The 21,461-nt window shown below is 39.9% G+C and overlaps 1 protein-coding gene across 2 annotated transcripts; it reads right to left on the bottom strand.

Annotated features, from left to right (window-relative positions):
- Positions 1–235: 235 nt before the first annotated feature.
- Positions 236–15,659, bottom strand: ddr2b (discoidin domain receptor tyrosine kinase 2b). Of its 2 annotated transcripts, XM_028020490.1 has the most exons (17): positions 15,508–15,657; positions 15,065–15,169; positions 12,350–12,452; positions 11,984–12,221; positions 9,221–9,368; positions 7,611–7,713; positions 7,352–7,535; positions 6,437–6,677; positions 6,243–6,308; positions 5,755–5,891; positions 5,036–5,252; positions 4,734–4,945; positions 4,507–4,634; positions 4,211–4,420; positions 2,545–2,779; positions 2,303–2,452; positions 236–1,382 (listed from the first exon to the last, which is right to left on the bottom strand). In XM_028020490.1, exons 2-17 carry the CDS (start codon positions 15,150–15,152, stop codon positions 1,251–1,253), a joined length of 2,592 nt encoding a protein of 863 aa, XP_027876291.1. In that variant the 5' UTR covers positions 15,153–15,169; positions 15,508–15,657; the 3' UTR covers positions 236–1,250. The 2 variants fall into 2 exon arrangements, with proteins under 2 accessions (XP_027876291.1, XP_027876290.1); XM_028020489.1 differs by having other exon boundaries at positions 4,734–5,252; positions 15,508–15,659.
- Positions 15,660–21,461: the final 5,802 nt, after the last annotated feature.

Raw genomic sequence — 21,461 nt, 5'->3', positions numbered from 1 at the left:
ATCACCTTGCCGCTACGGCAGGTCCAGAAGTCCAAAACGTCAGGAGAGCGCGGTTTAATTTAAAGGAACCTCATCCAAAAAACGTCTGTCTCAACGAAGAAAGCGACGGCACAAATTTACTCATAGTTTCATCTATGTGTAAGAATATTTTTGTATAAAGTCACATTATTTGGACTTCTGCCTCTCACCAGTGGAACAAAGCTGAGTTCTACTGGTAAACAAACAGAAATATATATCCAAATATGTAAAGAGATTTTATTGGTACACTATAAATAGAAACAATATAAAAAGACTGTAAAAATAAATACATGTATGTGTGGATGCAGTGTGTACACACTGCTTATTCCTTATAGGAGCAGTATTGTGTTTTCTTCAAGACTACAGTAATCTTATGTATCAGTCACTTACAACATTACAGACTTATACATAGATATACAATTTTCTTTGTTTACATAGAGTCCAAAGTTGATTTCAGATGCATCCACATAATAAACAGGAGGCCTGAAACTTCAGGTCAGAGAGAAATGATTGTTTTTGACATGATTAGTAATTAAAAAGAAAACTTTAAGTGATCTCGAAACAGTTCTATGATCCACTATCCTGACTGGATAGGAAAGATTGGTATATTAATACATAAGTTCTATCACCAAATGAGGCATAAAAGTTTGAAGACAAAGATAAAACTTAAAAAACCTTCAGAATATTACGAAGCCCCCTGTAAAATAGCACAAATAGCAAGTCTTGCTAATGGTATGTTTTTTAAATCCATCAAATTGAAAAGTATTAATGAAAATAAATGCTAGACAAAATAAACATCCTATATCATTGTCTCATTTGATCAAGTGTCGTACCTGATAAGTCAATATTCTGTAAAAAATATTTTTTCAGAGAATAACAAATAAAAATTCCACATATTCAACATTTTTCATGCATCCCAAATTATCTGTATGTAGTTTAAACCTGCTTATTTTCAAACCTTTCAAGCAATCAGATATTCAATTTTTGTAACTCAGTGTTTTTATGGTATGCCAGATGGCTGCCTATTACTGAAACAGTATGTATGGAGCTAAATTGAGGCCATAAAGTTTGTTCAGAAGAAAAAAAATTGAAACTGAAAAAGATTTGAAACTGGAGGGATTTCTTTTCTTTTGAACAAACTTTGTGACCCCAATTTAGCTCCACAGTTTGTCCAGTTAATCTAGAACTGACACTTCCAGGCTTAATTAACCCTATAGAAGTTGCTTGGTGTCTCATCTGGTCTCTGTCAGCTGGGCGTGTATCTCCTGGAAGCTCGGCCTTTCCTTAGCGTTTCTCCTCCAGCAGCTTAGCATGAGATTGACGTAGATTCTGTCAGGACAACACTGAGGTTTTGGCAGGTATACCTGGGAGCATAAAAACAGCATAAAAACCCTATATCACAAGCAAGACAGGCTATGTTTAGCTTAATAATAGTTAAGGGCATGTGTAGTATAAAATAAGGCAGTACAAATAGTGTAAGCACTACACGGAGCTTTCAACCACTAACTTTTCCACAATTTGTCACATTATTATCAGAATTTGCCATATTTGATTGGAAATATTATATTATGATTAAAGAAAAGCCATTTGTGCAATGTTGAGACAGCAGGGCTAAAGATTCCAACGAATGGCCGTTATAGACAGAAAAAAAAGGAGGCCAAGAAACTCAGAGGTTTGGAGATTCATCTCCAAATTTATGTAGAAAATCTTGAATTTTGAAACATTGTTAGAAAAAAACAGAAATTTTCTACATTTGTGAATTTTAGTTTTTGGAAAGTTTTTTTCTAGAAAATTTCTGAAAGTAATCTCAAAAGTTCAGATGTGGTTTTTGTGTGTGTGTGTGTGTGTTTTTTAAAAAAAATTTTTTAATTTACAAAAGTTTTGACTTTTGGAGCTCCAAAATCACAGAGCTACATTGGGGCCATAAAGTTGGTTCAAAAGGGGAAAACAATTGAAATTGAGAAAAAAAAAGATTTGAAACAAAACTACTTTTTAGATCCAAGTTTTTTTCAGTTTGAGTTTTTTTCTTCTTTTGAACAAACTTTATGGCCTCGATTTAGCTCCATACACATTTCTCAGATTTGAGTTGAAACAAATCTAAACATCATGTATTGTTTTATTTCCAGTCAAATGTTTTTACCTGCTTTGTGTAGATTTATCAACCAAAATGCCCCCCAAAAAATATGCTAAAGTCCATGGATGTGGACATTGAATAATTTAAGTTGGACATGAATACTTTAGCACAACACTGTAAATGCACGCTGACCGCCTGTGCAGTGCTCACCTGCTTGCCCTGGTTCCTGAAGAACTCGCCTGTGTTTTCGATCACCTGCTCGTCAGAGAGCTGCGAGTATGGCTGCTCCTTGCACAGGGTCAGGATTTCCCACAGAGTCACCCCGAAGGCCCACACATCGCTGGCCATGGTGAACTTACCCTGAGAGAACAGACAACAAAAACAGAACCCAAAGTGGGCTCATTCTACGCTAGTTTTTAAGGAATCCAGTCCCGTTTCCTTTGGCCACTCACTAAAAGGATGCTCTCCCAGGACATCCAGCGAATTGGCAGGACGGCTCGTCCCTGGATGCGGAAGTAGTCCCCTCTGTAGAGGTTCCGACTCATGCCGAAATCCGCTATCTTGATGGTGTCGTTCTTCCCCACCAGGCAGTTGCGGGTCGCCAGATCCCGGTGGACAAAGTTGAGAGAGGACAGGTACTTCATACCAGACACGACCTGCACCGCCATGCCGAGCAGTTTGACGGAACTACAATACAGGACAGAAGTAGTATTGTACTGACTAAAGGTTCTTGATTTGTTTTTATGCAGAAAAATCTGAAAAGTGTGGTGCAGTAGTGGCGCAGGTGTAAAACACAATCCAAGTAAGGAGGCCTTAGTACTCGATGCAGCAACTGCAGGTTCGAGTCCCAGCCTAATGACTCTTACTACATTGTCTTCCCCTTCTCTTATTACCCACTTTCCTATCTGACCAAGCAAAGGCAACTAGAGCCAACAAAACGTTTTTTTTTTTAAAATAAAAACTCTGGAAAGTGCAGCATGCTTTTGTTTTCAGCCGAATTTCCTCTAATACTGCTAAATCCAGTGGAACTAATCAGCCTCAGAAGTCATTTAAAGGGGCAGCAATGTGTACTTTCTAGAATTCTAGTGCCATTTTATAGAATAATCAATAACATCAGTTGTCATAAAAATGCTCTTTAAATCAAATATGACTTAAAGGAAATTTTACTTTGTAATTTAACGCCTTGAAATTGGGCCTTTGCAACTCCTACCCATTCTGAAACTCCGCCTTCAGGAAGTCATCACAACATGGCTCCCCCATTAACCTTTTAGCAATATTTTTACCTGTGATCCATATTTAAGTTCTCTAAAGAACTTAAAAATGTTTGTGTGTCCAGTTTGTTTGCTTGTTCTTTTCTTCTTCAGTCCTGAACAACATGCAGTGCTTACATATTGCTTGTGTCTTCGCTCTGTCGCCATTCATCGTACTTACGGGAAACCCGAAATGCTGCCAAACAAATGATTTGAGAGTAACTTGGGCGTCTTCTGTTACAGCTTCCTCAAGCGAAGACATGGCTCCCGCAACTGACTAATGTTCACAAGACAGCAGTCACCTCAGTAAGAATTATTGTGGTGTTTTAATATCATGAGATATTGTATGAGAAGATCTTGTTACACCCCTAAAGTCCAGTGAAGAATGTGTGACAAAATGCCAAAATCACAAAATCGATCAAATTGGACTGGGCTTCAGCTACTTTGCAAGAAAAAACAAACATTTCAACCGCTACATGCTCAAAGCTGGTACAAACAAACCCAATAGTTGCATTTTGAACGTGTTTTCTGGGCTACGACTCACAGATTTATTTCATAGGTAAGCTGGTCTTACAGTCCAGAGAGACTTAAAGTCAATACTGACCGCCCTTATTTAGACCACAGACATCGGCGTGCCAGAAACTGCCTGCAGGCTTCAAAGTGAAAGACGGCAATTTCTGGATGACTTATAGTCCAGAAAATACGGTAATTGCAGTGAAAGGTAGTTCTGTATCGACTCAACGGTCTGAATACAGATGTGCACTGAACATTTCACCCGTTTCAATGTGTTTCATTGAAACGAGTGAACACGTTTTGAAGTGAGAAAGCCCAAATTGCGTATGACTCATTTACCGAGAGGGTGCACTACCTGACTTCGTCGCTCCCCTCCTGCTGGTCTGCCTCGCCACCAGTCAGGGTCTTCAGTCTGAGACTGCAAAGGAACTGGTTCAGGTCTCCATTCTCCATGTACTCCGTGATCATACACAGAGGGTCCGTGTCCACGCACACCGCCAGCAGGCGGACGATGTTGGGATCCCTCAGACGAGACATGATTCTTATCTCCTTCAGGAAGTCGTTCCTGCAGCAAATTCACCAACTAAAACTGAGAACTGGACGGGCCAAAGACGGTTCTGTCGCTCGACCGTTCAGCCAGCAGACCCTTACCTGGCGTTCTTGTTGGCGTCTTCCCGTAGCATCTTCACAGCTACGAGCAAAGGAGACTCGCTGCTACCTTCCGTCGACGTATCCTCACCCAAGAAGTCCTGCATGTCCTCAGCCTCGCACAAGTGCACCTGTGTGGAGGGAAATCAGCTCATCGTCCGCTTTGGTTCAGGTCTTTACTTGACACTGAACAGAAGTAACTTTAATGAAAAGTCAAAAAATGAGTTTACCTCCCCAAACTGGCCCTCTCCCAGTTTCTCCTTGAAGGTCAGCTTCTCTTTTGGGAACTCCCTCAAGGTCAAATCCGATCCAGCAAAGAGGTTCATGTTGACGGCTGTGATGGAGCCGCTGTCCGAGGACTCCTGCAGACTGATAATATCCGCCTCGGCGTAATGCGGCGCGCCGTCGGAACCGACGCCTGCTCTACTGGAGGTTCCCGACTCTGGAAGAGAAGCACGCGCTGCAGGATCTGTTGCTTCGGCTGCTTTTGAAGACCTTAGGGTTGACCTTCGACCCCCGGCTCCCTCCTTACTGAGGTGTTCTGCGCACTCGGCAAATTCGGGCAGCTTGCGGATGAGGCGAGAAGGCTCCTGGTAGTCGGCGCAGGCGGGGTAGATTCTCTCGTACGTGGAGATGGAGCCGGAGCCGGAGCCGTCCTCGCTGGACTGAGAGGAGCGGAGGAAGGAGAAGGCCTGGGTCTGCGCGGCGAGGCGAGCCGTCAGCTCGTCGTCCAACCAGCGCCGGGAGGCCTTACGATGCGTGAGAGGATACAGTCTGTGTGAGCGACTTCATACCCTTTACACTTTTTCACGCATGTTTTAAGTAAAAAATTACTTGATATTGATGAAATGTTCTAGCTATAAGTGAAATAATCTGCCAGTGGAAAGGCACCCGAGATTTTAAGAATAGCTTGTTTTCACCCATTTAAGTTTTATATTGTCGCCTTCCTAACATAATGGCCTAAGTCATTTGTGCCAAAAGAAATTTCTGCCAAAAAAAAAAATCACCACTTCTTTCCAAAAAATGTTTTAGGCAAATAAATAATAATAATAGTAATAAAAAAAAAACTTTTGGCAAAAAATAACTTAGGCCATTATTTTAGGATATGTAACACCAGTAACTTTTAGTGTGGTTCCAATGTCAGTTTTCCTAGTCTGAACTTTTAGCTATCAGTAACAATCCCCTCCCCCAAAAAATCAAAACAGACAAAAAAAAAAAAAAAAATCCCAATAGTAAATACGGTTCATTCACCTTCTCAAGCATCTTCTGCCAGACCTGCCTCCACAGTATGATGACTATGACAGTCAAAAGGATGGCGATAATAGCCACCAGGCAGCCAATCAGGATCTTCGTGTTGCTGTCGTCCACTTTGTGAGTGGGATCCTCCCCTGACGAGGCCCGGGAACGTGTTGGAAAAATTTAAATGTGGTCAATCATGTGTAATATGAAAAGAAATGTAGCACTCCTTCACCATTTTATTGCTGGATAATAAATAGAATGTAGAAATTCTTCTCTCCCTTTCCTTTTTTAATCTTAAAACTGAATATTGTAGTTTGTGATTCTCTCAGCAGGGGGCAGTGTTTACCTAGAAAGCATTTATTTTCCCCACCCTATCTTCACCTTTGCTTAGTTTTAAATAAAACAACACTGCTTGAAAGCCTGAAAGCCTTATTCGTGTTTATTAAAAAAACAAACAAACAAACAAACAAAAACAGATCAGATGAGGTTCGGCTGGTTACCTAGAAGGGATTTTTTGGGTTGTCCTTGCTTGTGTGGACCCAGCGACGTGTTGTAAACGGCAGAGCCTGTGACACAGAAAGGCAAGGAAGTCAGAGTGAATTGAGTCAGGAGGCGGTTTCGCTATGAATCCAACATGCTGGCCTTGTGCCGTGGGAATGAAAGGCTTTCTGAGGGGTGGCTCTGATAGTTTTACCCGACTGGAAGGCCACCTCGCTGAACAGCAGCCACTGGTCGCCGAAGTGAAAACGGCACTTGATGCTGCTGGCCGTTCGATCCCCAAGGGGCACGGTGACAAATCGGCCGCTTTGGCTCAGGGGCTCAGCGGACGGCCTGAAGGTCATGGGGTCAGGCTCCCATTCCGATTCGGAGCGGAAGAAGCACGTGGCCTGTCTGAACAGCCTCACTCCACGGCTGAACATGTTGCTGCAATGAACCTGTAGAGGTTGTAGGCATTATTAAAGTACTAAATCCTACTGCGTGCCAGACTTTAAAGGGGCAGTGTTATGTGTCTTCAGCCACATAGTGGCATTTTATAGCACAGTCAAGTAACCATTTTAACTTAAGTTGTTATAAAAATGGCATATGTCTCAAATTTGTTGCCTTGAAATTGGGCCTCTGTCTCTTTAAGATCTCCTGCACTTTCTGAAACTCTGCCTTCAGGAAATCGTCACAACATGGCACCTCCATTAACCCTTTAAAAACATTTTTAATGAGCTCAACAGATGTGCAGCTGCACCAGGTGTTTGCTAATTGCTTCTGACTAGTCTGAAGGAGCTGAGTGAGGGAGTTACAAGGGAGGGCTGCTCTGTGAGGCAGAAGCTTGGAAACTGCATGTCCAAGGAGGAATTTTGTCCTCGAAGGCGGAGCTAGGTCCACCCAGGTGTTTTGCACAGCTGGTTGCCATGGGAGATTAAGGGATTTCTCAAATATGAATGAAAGAATCAAGGCATCAAGGTGTGATTTTGATGAGGGAAAAACATTATAACATGATGTGTAAGGCTCAAAAAAGTCAATTTTACAAAATTTTACAAAAAAACTTAAAGGTACTCTAATGCTCTACTGCTGGGAATATCTAAAATGTTTCCTCCTGCGTTGAGTCCTTCCTCACCTTCATGGAGGTGAAGTTGCGGATGTGGTCAAAGTCAAAGACCACCTCTACGTAACCTTTAGGGAAAGTCTTGTTGCTCCATCCCACGTAGTCGTACCCAGGCCACGCTCCAGGGACATGGCTGTGCAGAAAGTCATCCAAACCCCAGGCGCCATCCGTCAGCTGGCCCAGGCCCTTGGTCAGTCTGGAGAAGCAAAGTTTGATTTTTCTTTCATGCTCGATTTCCTCAGAGTTCTACGTGTAGAAATAAAGTTCAGACCTCTGAGCTGTTGCTCCATCATACACAGAGTCATTGAAGAAGACATCCAGGCCTCTGTAGATCATCTGGTGTCCATCTGGAATGCTATAAGACACCAGGCCATCTGGAAAGACCAGGGAAAAAAACTAAAATGAAGGTTTTTTCTTTAAGTTTTCACAATATTACATAGAGATATCATACTAAAAATATGCTGTAAAGCAAAATCCAGTCTGTACAGGCACAGGCTGGTTGGCATGGTCACTATTACTGCACACTGTCAGTCAGCTGGCTAAAGGAAACTGACTATAAAAACAAGAAAGATGAATTCAGCTATTTGGAAATTAACTTAATAATAAAGTAATTAAAACATGAACAATTATGTTGTGGAAACTAGAGAACCTCCGTCAAACGACAGAAAAATGTTATCCAATTAATTTTATTGCTGTCAATAAAAGCAAACTTTAAATTCACTTTAACGTCTGCTTTGTACGTTAAAGTTTAAAGCAGCGTAATTGTATTTCCTACAATGAAGACAATGAAAACAGTCAAATAGACGAATGTTTGAACATGCTTTGCCCAAAGATTGCTTACATTTTCTTTGTTTGACTTGATTAAATATAGAGGCATCCATAGGATTATGGGTCAAAATTGACCTTTATAAAATTGCATTGGAAAATGGCTAAAAAGTTGGACAGATGCATGGAGGGATGGATGGATGGATGGATGGATGAATGGAGGGATTGATGGATGGATGGAGGGATGGATGGATGGATGGATGAATGGAGGGATGGATGGATGGATGGAGGGATGGATGGATGGATGGATGGAGGGATGGATGGATGGATGGATGGATGGAGGGATGGATGGATGGATGGATGAATGGAGGGATGGATGGATGGTTGGATGAATGGAGGGATGGATGGATGGATGAATGGAGGGATGGATGGAGGGATGGATGCATGGATGGATGAAGGGAGGGATGGATGGATGGATGGATGGATGAATGGAGGGATGGATGGGGATGGATGGATGGATGGATGGATGGATGGATGGACAGATGGGGACTGTTCTATGACAGAGAACATCACAAATGTAACTTTTTCCATACAGACCTTTAAAATTTACCTTGTTTCAATTTTAAAAATAAATTAAATCTGAAAATTGGAGAAATTGTACTGGAACACAGAGTAAAGGGATGGTATTATGTATTTTTCAGGCACATAGAATAACTTTATAGCACAATCAAGTAACTATGTTACCTTCAGGTGTAGTGAAAATGCTGTATATATCAAATATGACAGAAGACATTTGACATCACATTTTAACACCTCCGTCTCTTTAAGAAGCTCCTGCTCTTTCTGAAACTCCGCCCTCAGGAAGTCATCACAGCACTTCTCCTTTAAGCTGTTTACAGACATTCTTTGGCGCGTGCCACCGAGATGTCCCAACAGATATTTACAACTTTTTTTTTCTTCTTTTTTTTTAAGGACAAAGTTAAACATGTTTATTTTTAGATTTTCATTTTTGTGTCAGTAAAGGAAATCTGTGGTATTTTTAGTCAGATTTATTACACCGTCAGAATGCCGCGCCAGCCCATGCCTAAGCCTTCGTGGTGAAGAGCCCAGACTAACCCAGCCATTCACAGCCGTAGAGCTCCACCCTCATACACACGATCGAGGAGGGGTCGGTGACGGGCATAAAGCGGACGAAGCGGGCGACGATGGGGGGCTCGAGATCCTTCAGGACCACATCGTAGGTGTTCTTGTTGCCCTCGACGACCTACGAGAGGAGAGGCGGGGCGTTCAGATTAGACATAACTCAGTGTGTCCCTGAACAGAGGCAAACTTTAATTTGACAGATTAATATTTGCTCTTCTGCACCAACAGAAGACAAATAATACAAATCTATGTCTGCAATCTAAATGTGTAAAAATGGTACTAAAGGTTTGAAAATAGATTTAGATATCATGTTTAAGTAGGACTTCATTATTATTCCACCACGCTTTTTTTTTTCTGATAGAAAATAAAAAAAAAATAATAATTTTAGAGAATATCATAAAATAATTTAACAGGGCACCTTCATGAAGAAAAAGTTTCTTTTATGAACAGCATGTCAAAAGATTATGTACAACTTACTCAATAGTCAAATGTAAAGTCCTCGTTGGTACGACAGCAATCAAATCAACAAGTTTTTGCCTTTTATTTTGACAATTTTACTTTAATTTCTAAATCTGAAGTTCCTTATCCCAGGCCAGATTGTGTACGTAGTGCTGATTCCTCCTATTTTTTTCTTCCCCCAATGAACATTTTTTGGAGTGACCTAATCAAAGTCAAGATTTAAAACTGTTATCGGTACTGTGGGATGGCCTTAAACAGGCTTTTTATGCTTTTGGGGGCAAAGCTAATTACTTTTTAAAAAAATGTTTTACAAAAAAATTTGCGTGGGGTGACCAGACCAGACCAGAAAAAATTGACAAGGATTCACAGCTCAGGAAATGCATAATTTACATTTAATATAAATTTAGTTATTTATTATTTTTTATTTAACATTTTTCAAGATGGGGCTGTAACCACCTCTAGACCCCCTCTTGGTGGCACCACTGCTTAGGATCAGGATTTTTTTCAGCTCATCTTTCTCTGATATTGAGATTTGTTATATGATCTGAAACAACTGTGACAAAAACAAAACAATTCTGTAAGGCGGGCAACTATTTCAGCCACACATGTTAAAGTTTATGTACATTAACATAGCCATAGCATGAACATAATGTAGTTTCTACGATGTCTTTTTTCTTGCAGATTCCTGATTTGGAGGAAACCATCTTTAGCAATGTTTTTTTTTTTTTTGCCTTCAGACTGGCGCAAAGCGTGTGTCTGAATTTTAACCTAAGTGAAAATCAAAAAAATTCTGCCCTGATCTGAAGGGCTGCCTGGCGTGTCGCGGTCAGAAGCGAGTGAAAAGCCGCCAGATTTCTTATCTCTGTCTCCACCTGTGACGCCCCTCCAACTTTAGCCTCAAATGCAGCAGCATTCGCTCTGCCTAGAGAAGGACAAAATTAAATGGAGTCGCTTTTTGCATCCGACTTGGAAAATCCAACTTTCTAATTGGAGCTGGAACCGATCTGGAATGAGACAAACCCAACACAGGATCCAGACGGTGAGGGGAAAAACAAAAATAAAAATGCCACAAATCGTATTTAAAAAGAAAAGGTTCAGTAATTCTTACAGTGACATTTACACTGAAATCATCACGGCGTCCGCACATCCTTAAAAAGTCTTAAAAATCCTGAAGAGCTTAAAATATCTTAATTTTTTTTTTTTAAGTAAGTTGGCTTTAAATACGTTAATCATAGGTGTTAAGTTTTGTTGTAAGACTATTTAACTTTGTTTAATCTATTTAATCTTGCTAGCTAGCAAGCTAGCTAAGATGTCTTAATTTTGACACCAGCAGAAAGCCCGATCATTATAAATATGGTTTTACTGCGTTTTGCCTTGCTAGAAAATAATACTTCCAGTGCAGTTATGTGATAACTGTAATAACTGTGATAACAATAACTAGCCCTGTCGCAGTAACAAATAAATCAATTAATATCATGATCATTTAAAACAAACAAAATGTTTGTTTGAATGATTTATCGCTTGTCTCTCTTTTTCTAAAAAAAAAAAAAAAACTGGATGCCAAAAGTCTTCAGTTTGGTGTTTTGGTTTCAACTAGACAGTTTTGTTATGCTGGACAGTTATGCTTACAGAAACTTCATAATTAATGTGTTTGTTGTTTCGGTTGTTTTATTTATTTCATATATTTAAAATGTCTTCCAGTTCCAGTGTTAAATGTTCATTAGCATTTATAGTTTATTAATCTTTGAGAATGTCTTCTCGCATTATTATGCCGTTAGCATTACATTGCTTGAAAATGATCTCAAAACAACAATACTATCGTTTATCGCAATAACTTCTGGAGCGATTTATTGTCCAGCAAAATTTGTTATCGTGATGGGCCAACCGTTAACAACAATAGCAACAATAGTCACATTGCTGATGCCAACTTGGCAAATCTGTTGTTATACTTAGCAACTTCTCCGACAAAAGACAAAATAAATTGGTATCGGCCAAAATTGGAATCGACAGGTTGGGCTTTTTAATGATCGGTACTTGGCCTAAAAACTGCGATCGCTGCAACAATAATGAAAATGCCTTGGCACTTTGTAAAAAGGACTAAGTTCCAGCCCGTCACCGTAAAGATCTGTTGGCTTTTTTTATTTATTATGAAACTGTTAAAACAGATACTCAGTCTGTTTCTATTGTTCCCCAGAGATACAATTAAAAATAATCCGCATGTTGTTGCCGTGACTGACTCAGTTTTATGAAGTAATGTTGTCCAGGAAGCACACGCACCTGATTCCCCATCCTGTCATGCCAGCCCATCCAGCTGCCGCCGTCCCGGCTGTACTTTATTCTGTACCTCTGGGCGAATTCGTTGCCCATGCCGTCGGCGTGGCGACCCTGGGTGCCCACAAGGGTGATAAAGTGCAGCGAGCGCAAATCCACCTGGAGGTACTCCTTGAAGCCGCCCGGCTCCGACATGATGTCGGGACACCAGGCCCCGTCCCCGTCGCCGGTGTCAAAGTCCAGTCTGTGGAAGAAGATGGTGAAAAAGGAAAAAAGAAAAGAAGAGGGAGTTTAAATTCACAACTGGCAGTTTTTTGTTTCTCAAATAGATCAGAAGTGAGGTGTTGGAATGAAAGCAGGAGTTAAAGTTGCCTTCCGAATCGTGCGGCAGTGGACTCGGACCACTGACTGGAAGCAGAGATGTCCTCGTCCTGGATCTGCCCGCCGGTCATGCCCAGAGGATAGCGACACGTTTCTGAAAAGACAAGCAGACACAACGGAGCTGCTGTAAAATACTCTGTTGGTTTCACTGAACACATTAAAGATCTGCTGTCGTGTCAACCTTCAACTTCTGGGAGAACCTTCTGGCCTGCTCTGCATCCCCAGAACCAGAACCAGAACCAGAACCAAACATGGAGAAGCAAATGAACAAACTTCTAGAAAACTACAAGACTGCCGAAACGCTGAGTTCCTTTAAATCAGGGCTAAAACCCATCTGTTCAGAGCTGCCATTGATGAATAGTAACCAGAACATTAATTGATATATTTGATCTGTATTTAATGATCACTCTTGATGATGACAATTGGCAAAATGAAATGTTTTTTGCTTGTTTCATAATTGATTATTCTGCCATGTTTTAATGATTTGAAGCACCTTCATCTGCTTTGTTGCTCAAATGTGCTTCACAAATAAGCTTGACTTGACCGAAATCCGCCTTCAGGAAGTCATCGCAACATGCCTCCTCCAGTAATCATTTAACGTTTTCACTGAGTAGCAGCTCATACTTCTCGTATTGGTGTTTGCTAACTGCTGCTGGCTAGTCTGAAGGAGCTGAGTGGAGGAGTCCCGGGGGGAGGGCTGATCTGTGAGGCAGAAGCTTGGAAACTGTTGTTCTGAGGAGGAGTTTCGTCCTCAAAGGCTGGGCTAGGTCCACCCAGGTGTTTTGCACACCTGGTTGCCACGGGAGATTAAGGGATTTCTCAAATATGAATGAAAGAGTCAAGGCAACACTCCAGGTATGTTTTTGATGAGCGAATAACATTATAACACGACACTCAAAAAAGTCGATTTTAAAACAGTACCGTCCCTTTAAGTCCTGACCGAGGAAGCTCAATACAAACACCTTTTCAGCTTTTGATTTCCAGAGCAGTGAACATCTTGTCCAACTTGGTGAAGGCTTCAAAACACACTGAAGTTTGTGTTGGTGTCAAAACATGGAAAAGTTTAATGGACATGGATACTTTTGCAAGTGTCTTGCCATTTCCCTCCCCGCCCCCCACTCTCCTCTTTTTATATATTTCTACAGGACCTGAGGAGTTCAGTACTAATTGGACCGGACTGCCTTCCTCCCTCTTGCCCCTTTTCCTGCTGCCCTGCGTGGCCCCTGAAGCCAAACAGAGGCATCACTGTGTGGGTGCCAGTCTAAGCAAAACGAGAAGGGAGTGCCCGCTGAACTGGTCGCTCTTCACTTTCCTCAGTTTTCGTGACATTTTTAGCAAAAAAAATAAAAAACATCTTAGAAAGCCGGCCCAGATTTTCTTAGAAAAATAAAACTCAAGTTATTAGAGAAAGCATCTGATCCCAAATATAGCAGACAAAGGGCTCCTGATTAATCCTATCCCCGGTCTAGGTTTTCTTGTTGCCCCGTTGCCCGCAAAGCTTTAAGAAGGCAGAGAAAGGACAAGTCTTGAAATGTAAGGACGCACCTGATTGGTCACGTGTGGAGAATGAGTGCAGGAGTGTGTGTTAGCCAGAGCTAACAAACCTTCTGCCTTCCCTACCCTGCGTCCTGCTCCTGAAAGGTCTGCCTGTGCTGAGGATGTTTGCCTCCTGACCACTGGGCAAACCGCACACACACACACACCCCCACACACACTTCGTTGTACTGCTACCGCTCAGAGAACTTCGCATCGGCTTCCGTTCATTTTAGAAGCCGGTTTTAGAAAAAGAACTTAAAGTTTCATCACCACACTTTGCATTTTGTGATAAGGATAAAAGTGATAATATCAATTCTTATCAATTCTTCTCTGAGGTAACCGTGTGGCCGTGACTAAATTTGCTTCTTTAAGACAAAGGTCACATAAAGAATAACTGCATACCACTTTTTTTTTATGCCTTCAGTGAAAAACTGAGTAAAGCAATTTCTCACTGAAAAAATTGTGGGGACATTTTAAACATCATTTACTGGAATTTACTGTGGCAACAATGAATCAAAATTCCTATGGTGACAAGAAATCTGTCACGATAAATGATAACCGATACAATAAATGCTCACTCCTAATGTCTAAACAGTGGAGAAAAATAATAGAACTAACAATCTCAACACTACAAAATACATTCTGGGGTTTTTTAAACATCATTAAGTGGTCGTTAACATCAATAATTTATTGTGACAACCATGAATCAAAATTCTCATTGGGAGGAGAAATTTATTGCGATAAGTGTTAAATGATAAACGATACGATAAATGCCTAAACCAGACATTTTCTCTAACCCTAACTATTCAGTTGAGTTCAATTCAAATCCAAAAAAATATTACCAGTATATTCCTAACACACACTTTAACCAAAACATAATTCACATCATAACTCTAATTCTAACCAGCAGAACTGCAAGAAAACAAGTGATGACCTGGAAAATGTCCTCAATGGTGCCAGTAGTTCTCTATAGTTGTTGTATGTCGCAGGTACAACTCCACACACACGCGCGAGCGCCCACACACAAACACACACATCATGTATTCTGAGCCCACCCACCTTAAGGTCTGGACAACATGCCAATGTTTTTACTTTTCGAATAATCTTATGAACAGCAGCTGACTGATCTGCCTTCTGGCTGGCAGATGAACAATCCGAACGAGTCTCTACCTGGATTGACTTGAGGCTTCACGGTGACGGCCGTCAGGATGAAGAAGACGCAGCAAAGGTTCAGTTTGACCGCCATGACGCTCGTCATCTCAAGGAGCTGCGGTCCTGAAAAGGCAGATTGTGAATAAGAAACGTTTTTTTCTTTTTCTTTTTCTAACTCTTCCATTTGGAGTCATTGATCTCATTCGCTCTGCGTTCTTACATACGTCTGCGGAAGACTTAGTCGGAGAAAATCAAAACATTAGACTTTAAATCTTAAACTGGACAGCTCTACTGAATTCATTGCTCCATTTATACAAACAAAAAAAGTGTAGCAGGAACATTTAAGACTGAATTCCAAATCCTGCATCTAGATTAAGAAAATGCTACTTTTAACGAGTAAGTTGTGTGAATATACTACTTTTTTTTTTAACAGTTTGAGGTGAGTTTGTTGTTTTACTTACATTCTGACGTTCCTCTGTCCTCTCTCAGAGAAGATTCCACATTCTCTAGAACTTGATGAACTCAAAGCCGGGAGTTGCTGCTGACCTCGTCTTTGGAAGGTATTTCTGGGTCTGGACAGGAGACTCAGAGGGAAAGAGAGAGAGAAAGAGAGAGAGAGAGAGAGAGAGAGAGAGAGAGAGAGAAGGAAAAGGGGGGGGGGAGAGAGGAAGGAAAACACAGGCTGATGTAACAGTTAACCCGTCTGGGATGGAAGGAGAGAAACAGAGAAAATAGACACGTTTCGAGCTGGGATTGTTTGAAATTGTGACCCCAAAGAGGAGAGCTGCTGTACGTTTGGTAAAGATCAGAAGCAGAAGCAGGTTAGCACTTTAAATATCACGTAAATCCACAAACTGCACCAAAACGTAAACAGAAGACTGACACGTTTCACTTGAGCCCGTTCACGACTCCAAAGATCTTCAAGTTTATGTACATATTATAAATATCACAATACCACCAGATGGTTTCATTTCTTTGGGTTAGGTTGTAGCGCACATGGACAAGTGAAATTGTTTCCCTTCAATCTTCACACCTGATTTTTTTTTCTACTGAACTAAAAAAAAAACCTCAGCTAATCTTTACCCGTTTTTAAAGGGGTAGTATCATGTAACATCTACTTTTTGGAGCTTTACATCATGTTATAAAGTTAATCCCTTTTCAAAAACATACCTGGAGGGTTAGTATGATTCTTTAATCCTTTAATCTCCCACGGCAACCGTTCAGCTGTGCAAAACGCCTGGTCGGACCTAAGAACGTTGTTAGAGCTTTAACAGACGAGCCTTGTTGTGATGACTTCCTGAAGGTGGAGTTTCAGAAAGAGCAGGAGCTTCTTAAAGAGACAGGCCCAATTTCAAGATGTTGAATTAGGAAGTCTAATTTTTTTAAAGTCATATAGCATATATACATATACATATATATATATATATAGCATTTTTATAACTGAAGGTAACAAAGTTACTTGATTGTGCTATAAAATGGCACTATGTGCTTGGAAAACACGTAATACTACGTCTTTAATAGAGTACAAACTTACCAGAGCATGGATTTCAGGGCATCAGAAACCAGAAAAGAAGTAAAGGAAGACTAGAAAGTTACAATTTAAGTAGAGAAAAATTTTGAAAATCCAAGTTAACAATTTTGTACTACTTTTTGTTGGTCAAAATTCTAACAAAAAAGATTCAAGTTAGTATTTATAAAATTATCTGACTACAAGGACAATTAATATTTTTCCAAGACGCCATATAAAAAATGGCAGAATAATTATTCCCGTATCAGAGAAACTTTACCAGATGGAAAGTTTTTGTTTATAGATCAGGTATCGTGACAACACTTGAAGCAAACCATAAGGGCGGATCTATTCAGTCTAATTCTATGCTTTGTGCTCTGAGCTACATCATGCTTTATTATTTATTTTACATATTTTGAATTCCTAATTTCAGTTTCTGTACCGTTCGAAAGAAGTTTGTTGCACTTATTATTTTTAAAAGGTTGACCAAGATAGTCAACTTGTTGTTCTCGTCAGTTTCCTTATTATTTATTTTACATTGGCTCTTCTACTCCTAATTGCACTGACTGAACAAATTAAAGTTGTGTTGGTTCTACATGTTTGACCAAATTTGTGAAGCTTTTGGTGTTTTTAGTTGTGCTGTACTGGTGCAAAGTTACCAAATAAATTTGTAATTCAAAACATCTATGTTTATGTTTTAAAAAAAAATGCTTAAGTTAATTCAGCCGACACCGATATCGATATCAGAAGACCAAAAAAAGTGGAGCTGTGCTTCCCTAAATCAAATGTACAAGACGCATCACGACACCAAGTGGATTTTGAGAAAGGACATTTAATTCCATGAGGAACATCAACATAAGTGCACTTTCAATTTTAGTACACTTCTTGTGAACGCACATAACCCTGGAGGGAAAAAAATGTAGGTAACAGACAGAAAGAGAGAAGGAAGGAGGTTAGAAACTTTAAGAGAAAGGAAGAAAAACAACACGACATTCACGTTTCGAAACGGCTCAGAGAAACCGTCCCGGCTCGGGGACACGGACAATAAATACACTCACAGTCGTCATGGTGGAGCTGGTGCATTAGAGTCCAAAAGTGTCCGACAGAGCGTCATCGCTCCTGAAATTGTCCCGAAACATTTCAACGTGTGGAGCAACAATGATGCAGCAGTTTATGGACAGCCACCATGTATTACTGGAGGGCTTCTTTTACTGGGAGTGGGGCGGTGTGGAGGAGCAGCCAGTAGCTGCGTTTCCACAAAAAAAGAAAGAACAAATGTGTTCAAATCTTCGTCAATATTCCACTGAACTTGGAAAAAAACAAAACACAATTTAGCAATTTCCATTTAAGAAGAAAAGCAATGAACCTCAGACATGAATAAGTTCGTTCACTGATAAGTCATTACAAGACGACATTGTCCAACTGCTTCTTGTTGTCTTCTTCGTGGTTTGCGCTAGTGGTAACATCTTGTTGTCGATCATGTGGCTCATGTGAAGCGACAAAAGTATTTCCATTGCAATTCTGTGAAAGTAGCTCATTTTGATACAGCCACAAAAAAAACACACCTCCCCCTTGAGATAAAACATTTTAATCAGAAAACTAGAGACGTTTCAAAATTGACATGGTTCCATAAAGTAAATTTACTTTCGAAATGTCAAATTGCGCAATTATATGGTCAATGGAAACACAGCTAGTGTTTCAGCAACAAGGCTAATGACAATGAGCAACATGTGTAGCTGAACAACGCTTTCTAAATTACAATTAGCCTATGAGAACAAGATTTAAACAATCTTTTTCAAAACTAAAAAAAACATTTTTCTGTTTTTAGGGTCGAATTAACAGGTTTAAACAGTCTGACATGCAGAAATAGTCAGCCTGGGCTTCATATGTTACTGTTTTGATTCTTGTCTCAATCCAAGATTGTCCTAAGAAATGTTAAATTTGCTCCTTTCTTAAAAATCAAATATAATACTTGTTTCATAAATCTAATGTGTTTAAAAAAAAAAAAACCTGTCCAGATATATCCAATCTAAACAATGCTGATGCAACTGAACAAAAGCTATCAGTTCTGTTAGCATAGCAGCATTAGCATTATTAAGTTGACTGTCAAAAATCTTCTGATTTGATAAAGTTAATGTTAGCTAAATAAAACTTTTACCCAATTCTTCTCACTGAAATTACACCGACTGTCCATGACAGCACAACATAACCAGACTTACAAAAACATATCCTATTAGTAATTAGCGCTGCCACTGTGACATGGCTACATTTTTAAGGACAGAATCCTAGTTAGCCATTTCCCTCTGAAAAGTCTGATAATGTTGCACAGACATGTTAACCAGAATGAAGAAACTCAAGCTGATTATTCTATGCATTGTTCAAGTGAATAGACCAGGTCATACAGTTTAGATGCATGCTCAGTTTTATGCCATGTATACAGTTTAAAGTTAAAGCCTGTGTAGCGCAATTTACTCCACAAACATTTATTGCCCCATATAAATAAATATGAATATCGCAAACACAAACATACACAAAAAACAAACAGTGCGGTCGTGACAACTTTTAGATCTTTTAGAAATATGTTTCACGAAGTTAGTATTAGGGCTGCACAGTGGCGCAGTTGGTAGAGCTGTTGCCTTACAGCAAGAAGGTCCTGGGTTTGATTCCCGGTCCGGGATTAATCATAAATCTAAATCTGATTTAGAGAGAAATTGGTCTCTAAATTATTCCTAGGTGTGTGTGCATGGTTGTGTGTCCTGTCTGTGGTGACCCCGCCTCTCGCCCGGAACGTTAGCTGGAGATAGGCACCAGCACCTCCCGACCCCTCTAAGGGATGGATGGATGAATTTAGTATTCTGAGTTTTTTCTTATCGAGAATCTTTAATACTTATCATACAACATCATGCTGTTATGTTTAAATTTAGGATTTAAATGGAAATCCGGTTTATTTTGGTAATTTAATCTGATGAGCTACAGGAACAATCCTAGATCCTTTAATGAAATTATATGTCATCTTTTGACTTATTTATTGTTTATATGAAATTATCTGTAAGTCTTATATAATACTGCTTAAAGAAGCTCAGTCAGCCCTACGTTTGTATTATTTAACAGATCTCTTACTATTACTAAAAACTGTTGTTTGATAAAAGACATACTGTAGATAAGAGGTGGCTAATTATTTCTCCCAATATTTTAACCAAAATATAAATTATTTTTCCTGAATATGTGAAGCTAACACATATACTCAAACTTTTTATAATAGTGGTTCTTGAAGTCACAAACTTGCTACATACCTCATAGAAAAGCTGTTGATGGTCAATTTGATCAAAAATAATGATCACGTTTTCACCTGGGAACAAAATTTTAACAATTTAGACACAGTACACATCACATACAAACACAACTACAATCAAATTTGTGAAAGCAATAAATTTCGCAGCAATGACCCAATAATGACATCACTTAATCTCACGCTACGCTACGCAGACACTCGGTCAATCTGGGTTCTTCAAGCGGCTCCAACGGAAGGCAGCCCGACCTATTTTCTGTCAGTTACCCAGTGTGGTCTCAAACCACACCCACTGATGTTTGTTTGTCTGACATCCCTGGGATAATATTGCCTCTCTGCCTTTTGTCTCAAATAGAAAATCAAAACTTCCGCATCACTTTATTACACATTTCATACTGTAGCAAACACAATCTGAAACTGTGAAGCGTAGCTGCTACAAATCTTTTGGGCATATTGACAAAAATCTGCTGTATGAGTGACACATACACGTTATTGCTGCAACAACCAATAACTGACTTGATCTCATGCTACACTATGCTGTCTGTGGTGATGAAGACTCACTCACCTTAGCATGGCTGAAGCTTGATACTGAAAGTGTAATGGCTTTAACTACTTCCCGATTGGCTAATATTTGTCTGATAAATTGGGGTACTTCGTTGGGCCTTGACAACTGACTCCCTGATGGTTAGTTGATCCTTCAGTACGACAAGTAAAAAAACCCAAAACGTATGGTGTCACAACAGGAACAGTGAATTCCACACTTTTGATCCCAATGCACATGTACTATTTAGAACACGAGCGCATCAAAATCAAAAAGAGACAAAATTAATTCTCTTGAATTATGCATGTTCCACAAATTTTCCACTGTTTCCTCATGTCTGGACCTTTTGAAACAAACGTTCTAGTTAACAGTGTGATAGCAGCTTTGAATTTAGATTTACATTTCATTCCTAAGAGTTATATTTTGTCTGTAGAGCTGAGTTGTAGTCTTCTGTGCTTTTCATATGCAGGAGGTGGATGAGGTCATGCGTTACTTGCTGAACCTGATGTTAAACATAATAAAGATTAATAGCAACAAAAAATAAAAACACATTTTGGAGCTTTTTAAAATAAGTTTCAGAAGCTTTTTTTTTGACACAAGTTTCAGAAAAACATGGCCCCGTACTGGTCAAAACCTCTGGAGGGCCAAATGGGACAAAACTAAATAAACACGTCAATAAATCATTTATTGAATATGGAATTAAATCATTAAAATTCAAACTTTGTAAAAATGTATTTAAATACATGTTTAATTAATTCATAGTTTCAGTTCCTGAGATAGTTTCATCTGTCAACCGTGTTCATCAAAGTGAAGGGGCAGGGCTGTGGGCGGGGCTAAAACTTTTGTCAAACTCCGCTACTTTAGCCTCATTCTTTGAAAATCGTGGTATTTAATCAGTTGTTCGACTTTCTCCTCTGCGTGGTCCAGATGACAACCTCTTGTTGTCATCAGATGACAACAATTCCATAATTTTCAAAGAATCGGTGGAGTTCATCAGAACACAGTCCTGCACAGAGCGCCGCCACTCGACTTTGATGGGCAGGTTTGACAGATAAAATGATCTAATGGTGACACTGCA

This window comes from Xiphophorus couchianus, chromosome 6 (genome assembly GCF_001444195.1).
Source record: "Xiphophorus couchianus chromosome 6, X_couchianus-1.0, whole genome shotgun sequence".
Classification (NCBI taxonomy): Eukaryota; Metazoa; Chordata; class Actinopteri; order Cyprinodontiformes; family Poeciliidae; genus Xiphophorus; species Xiphophorus couchianus.
Note: the sequence above shows the minus strand (reverse complement) of the source record. Positions and strands in the feature narration are given on the sequence as shown.

Bases quoted from the DNA above. Each gene is read 5' to 3' on its own strand.
- ddr2b (XM_028020489.1), bottom strand. From the start codon at position 15,152: ATGACGAGCGTCATGGCGGTCAAACTGAACCTTTGCTGCGTCTTCTTC. The intron at 7,536-7,610 runs GTCTGAACTTTA...TTGCTTCTCCAG, and splicing joins GATGGAGCAACAGCTCAGAG to ACTGACCAAGGGCCTGGGCC. The intron at 4,635-4,733 runs GTAAACTCATTT...CCCTCCACACAG, and splicing joins GAGAGGGCCAGTTTGGGGAG to GTGCACTTGTGCGAGGCTGA.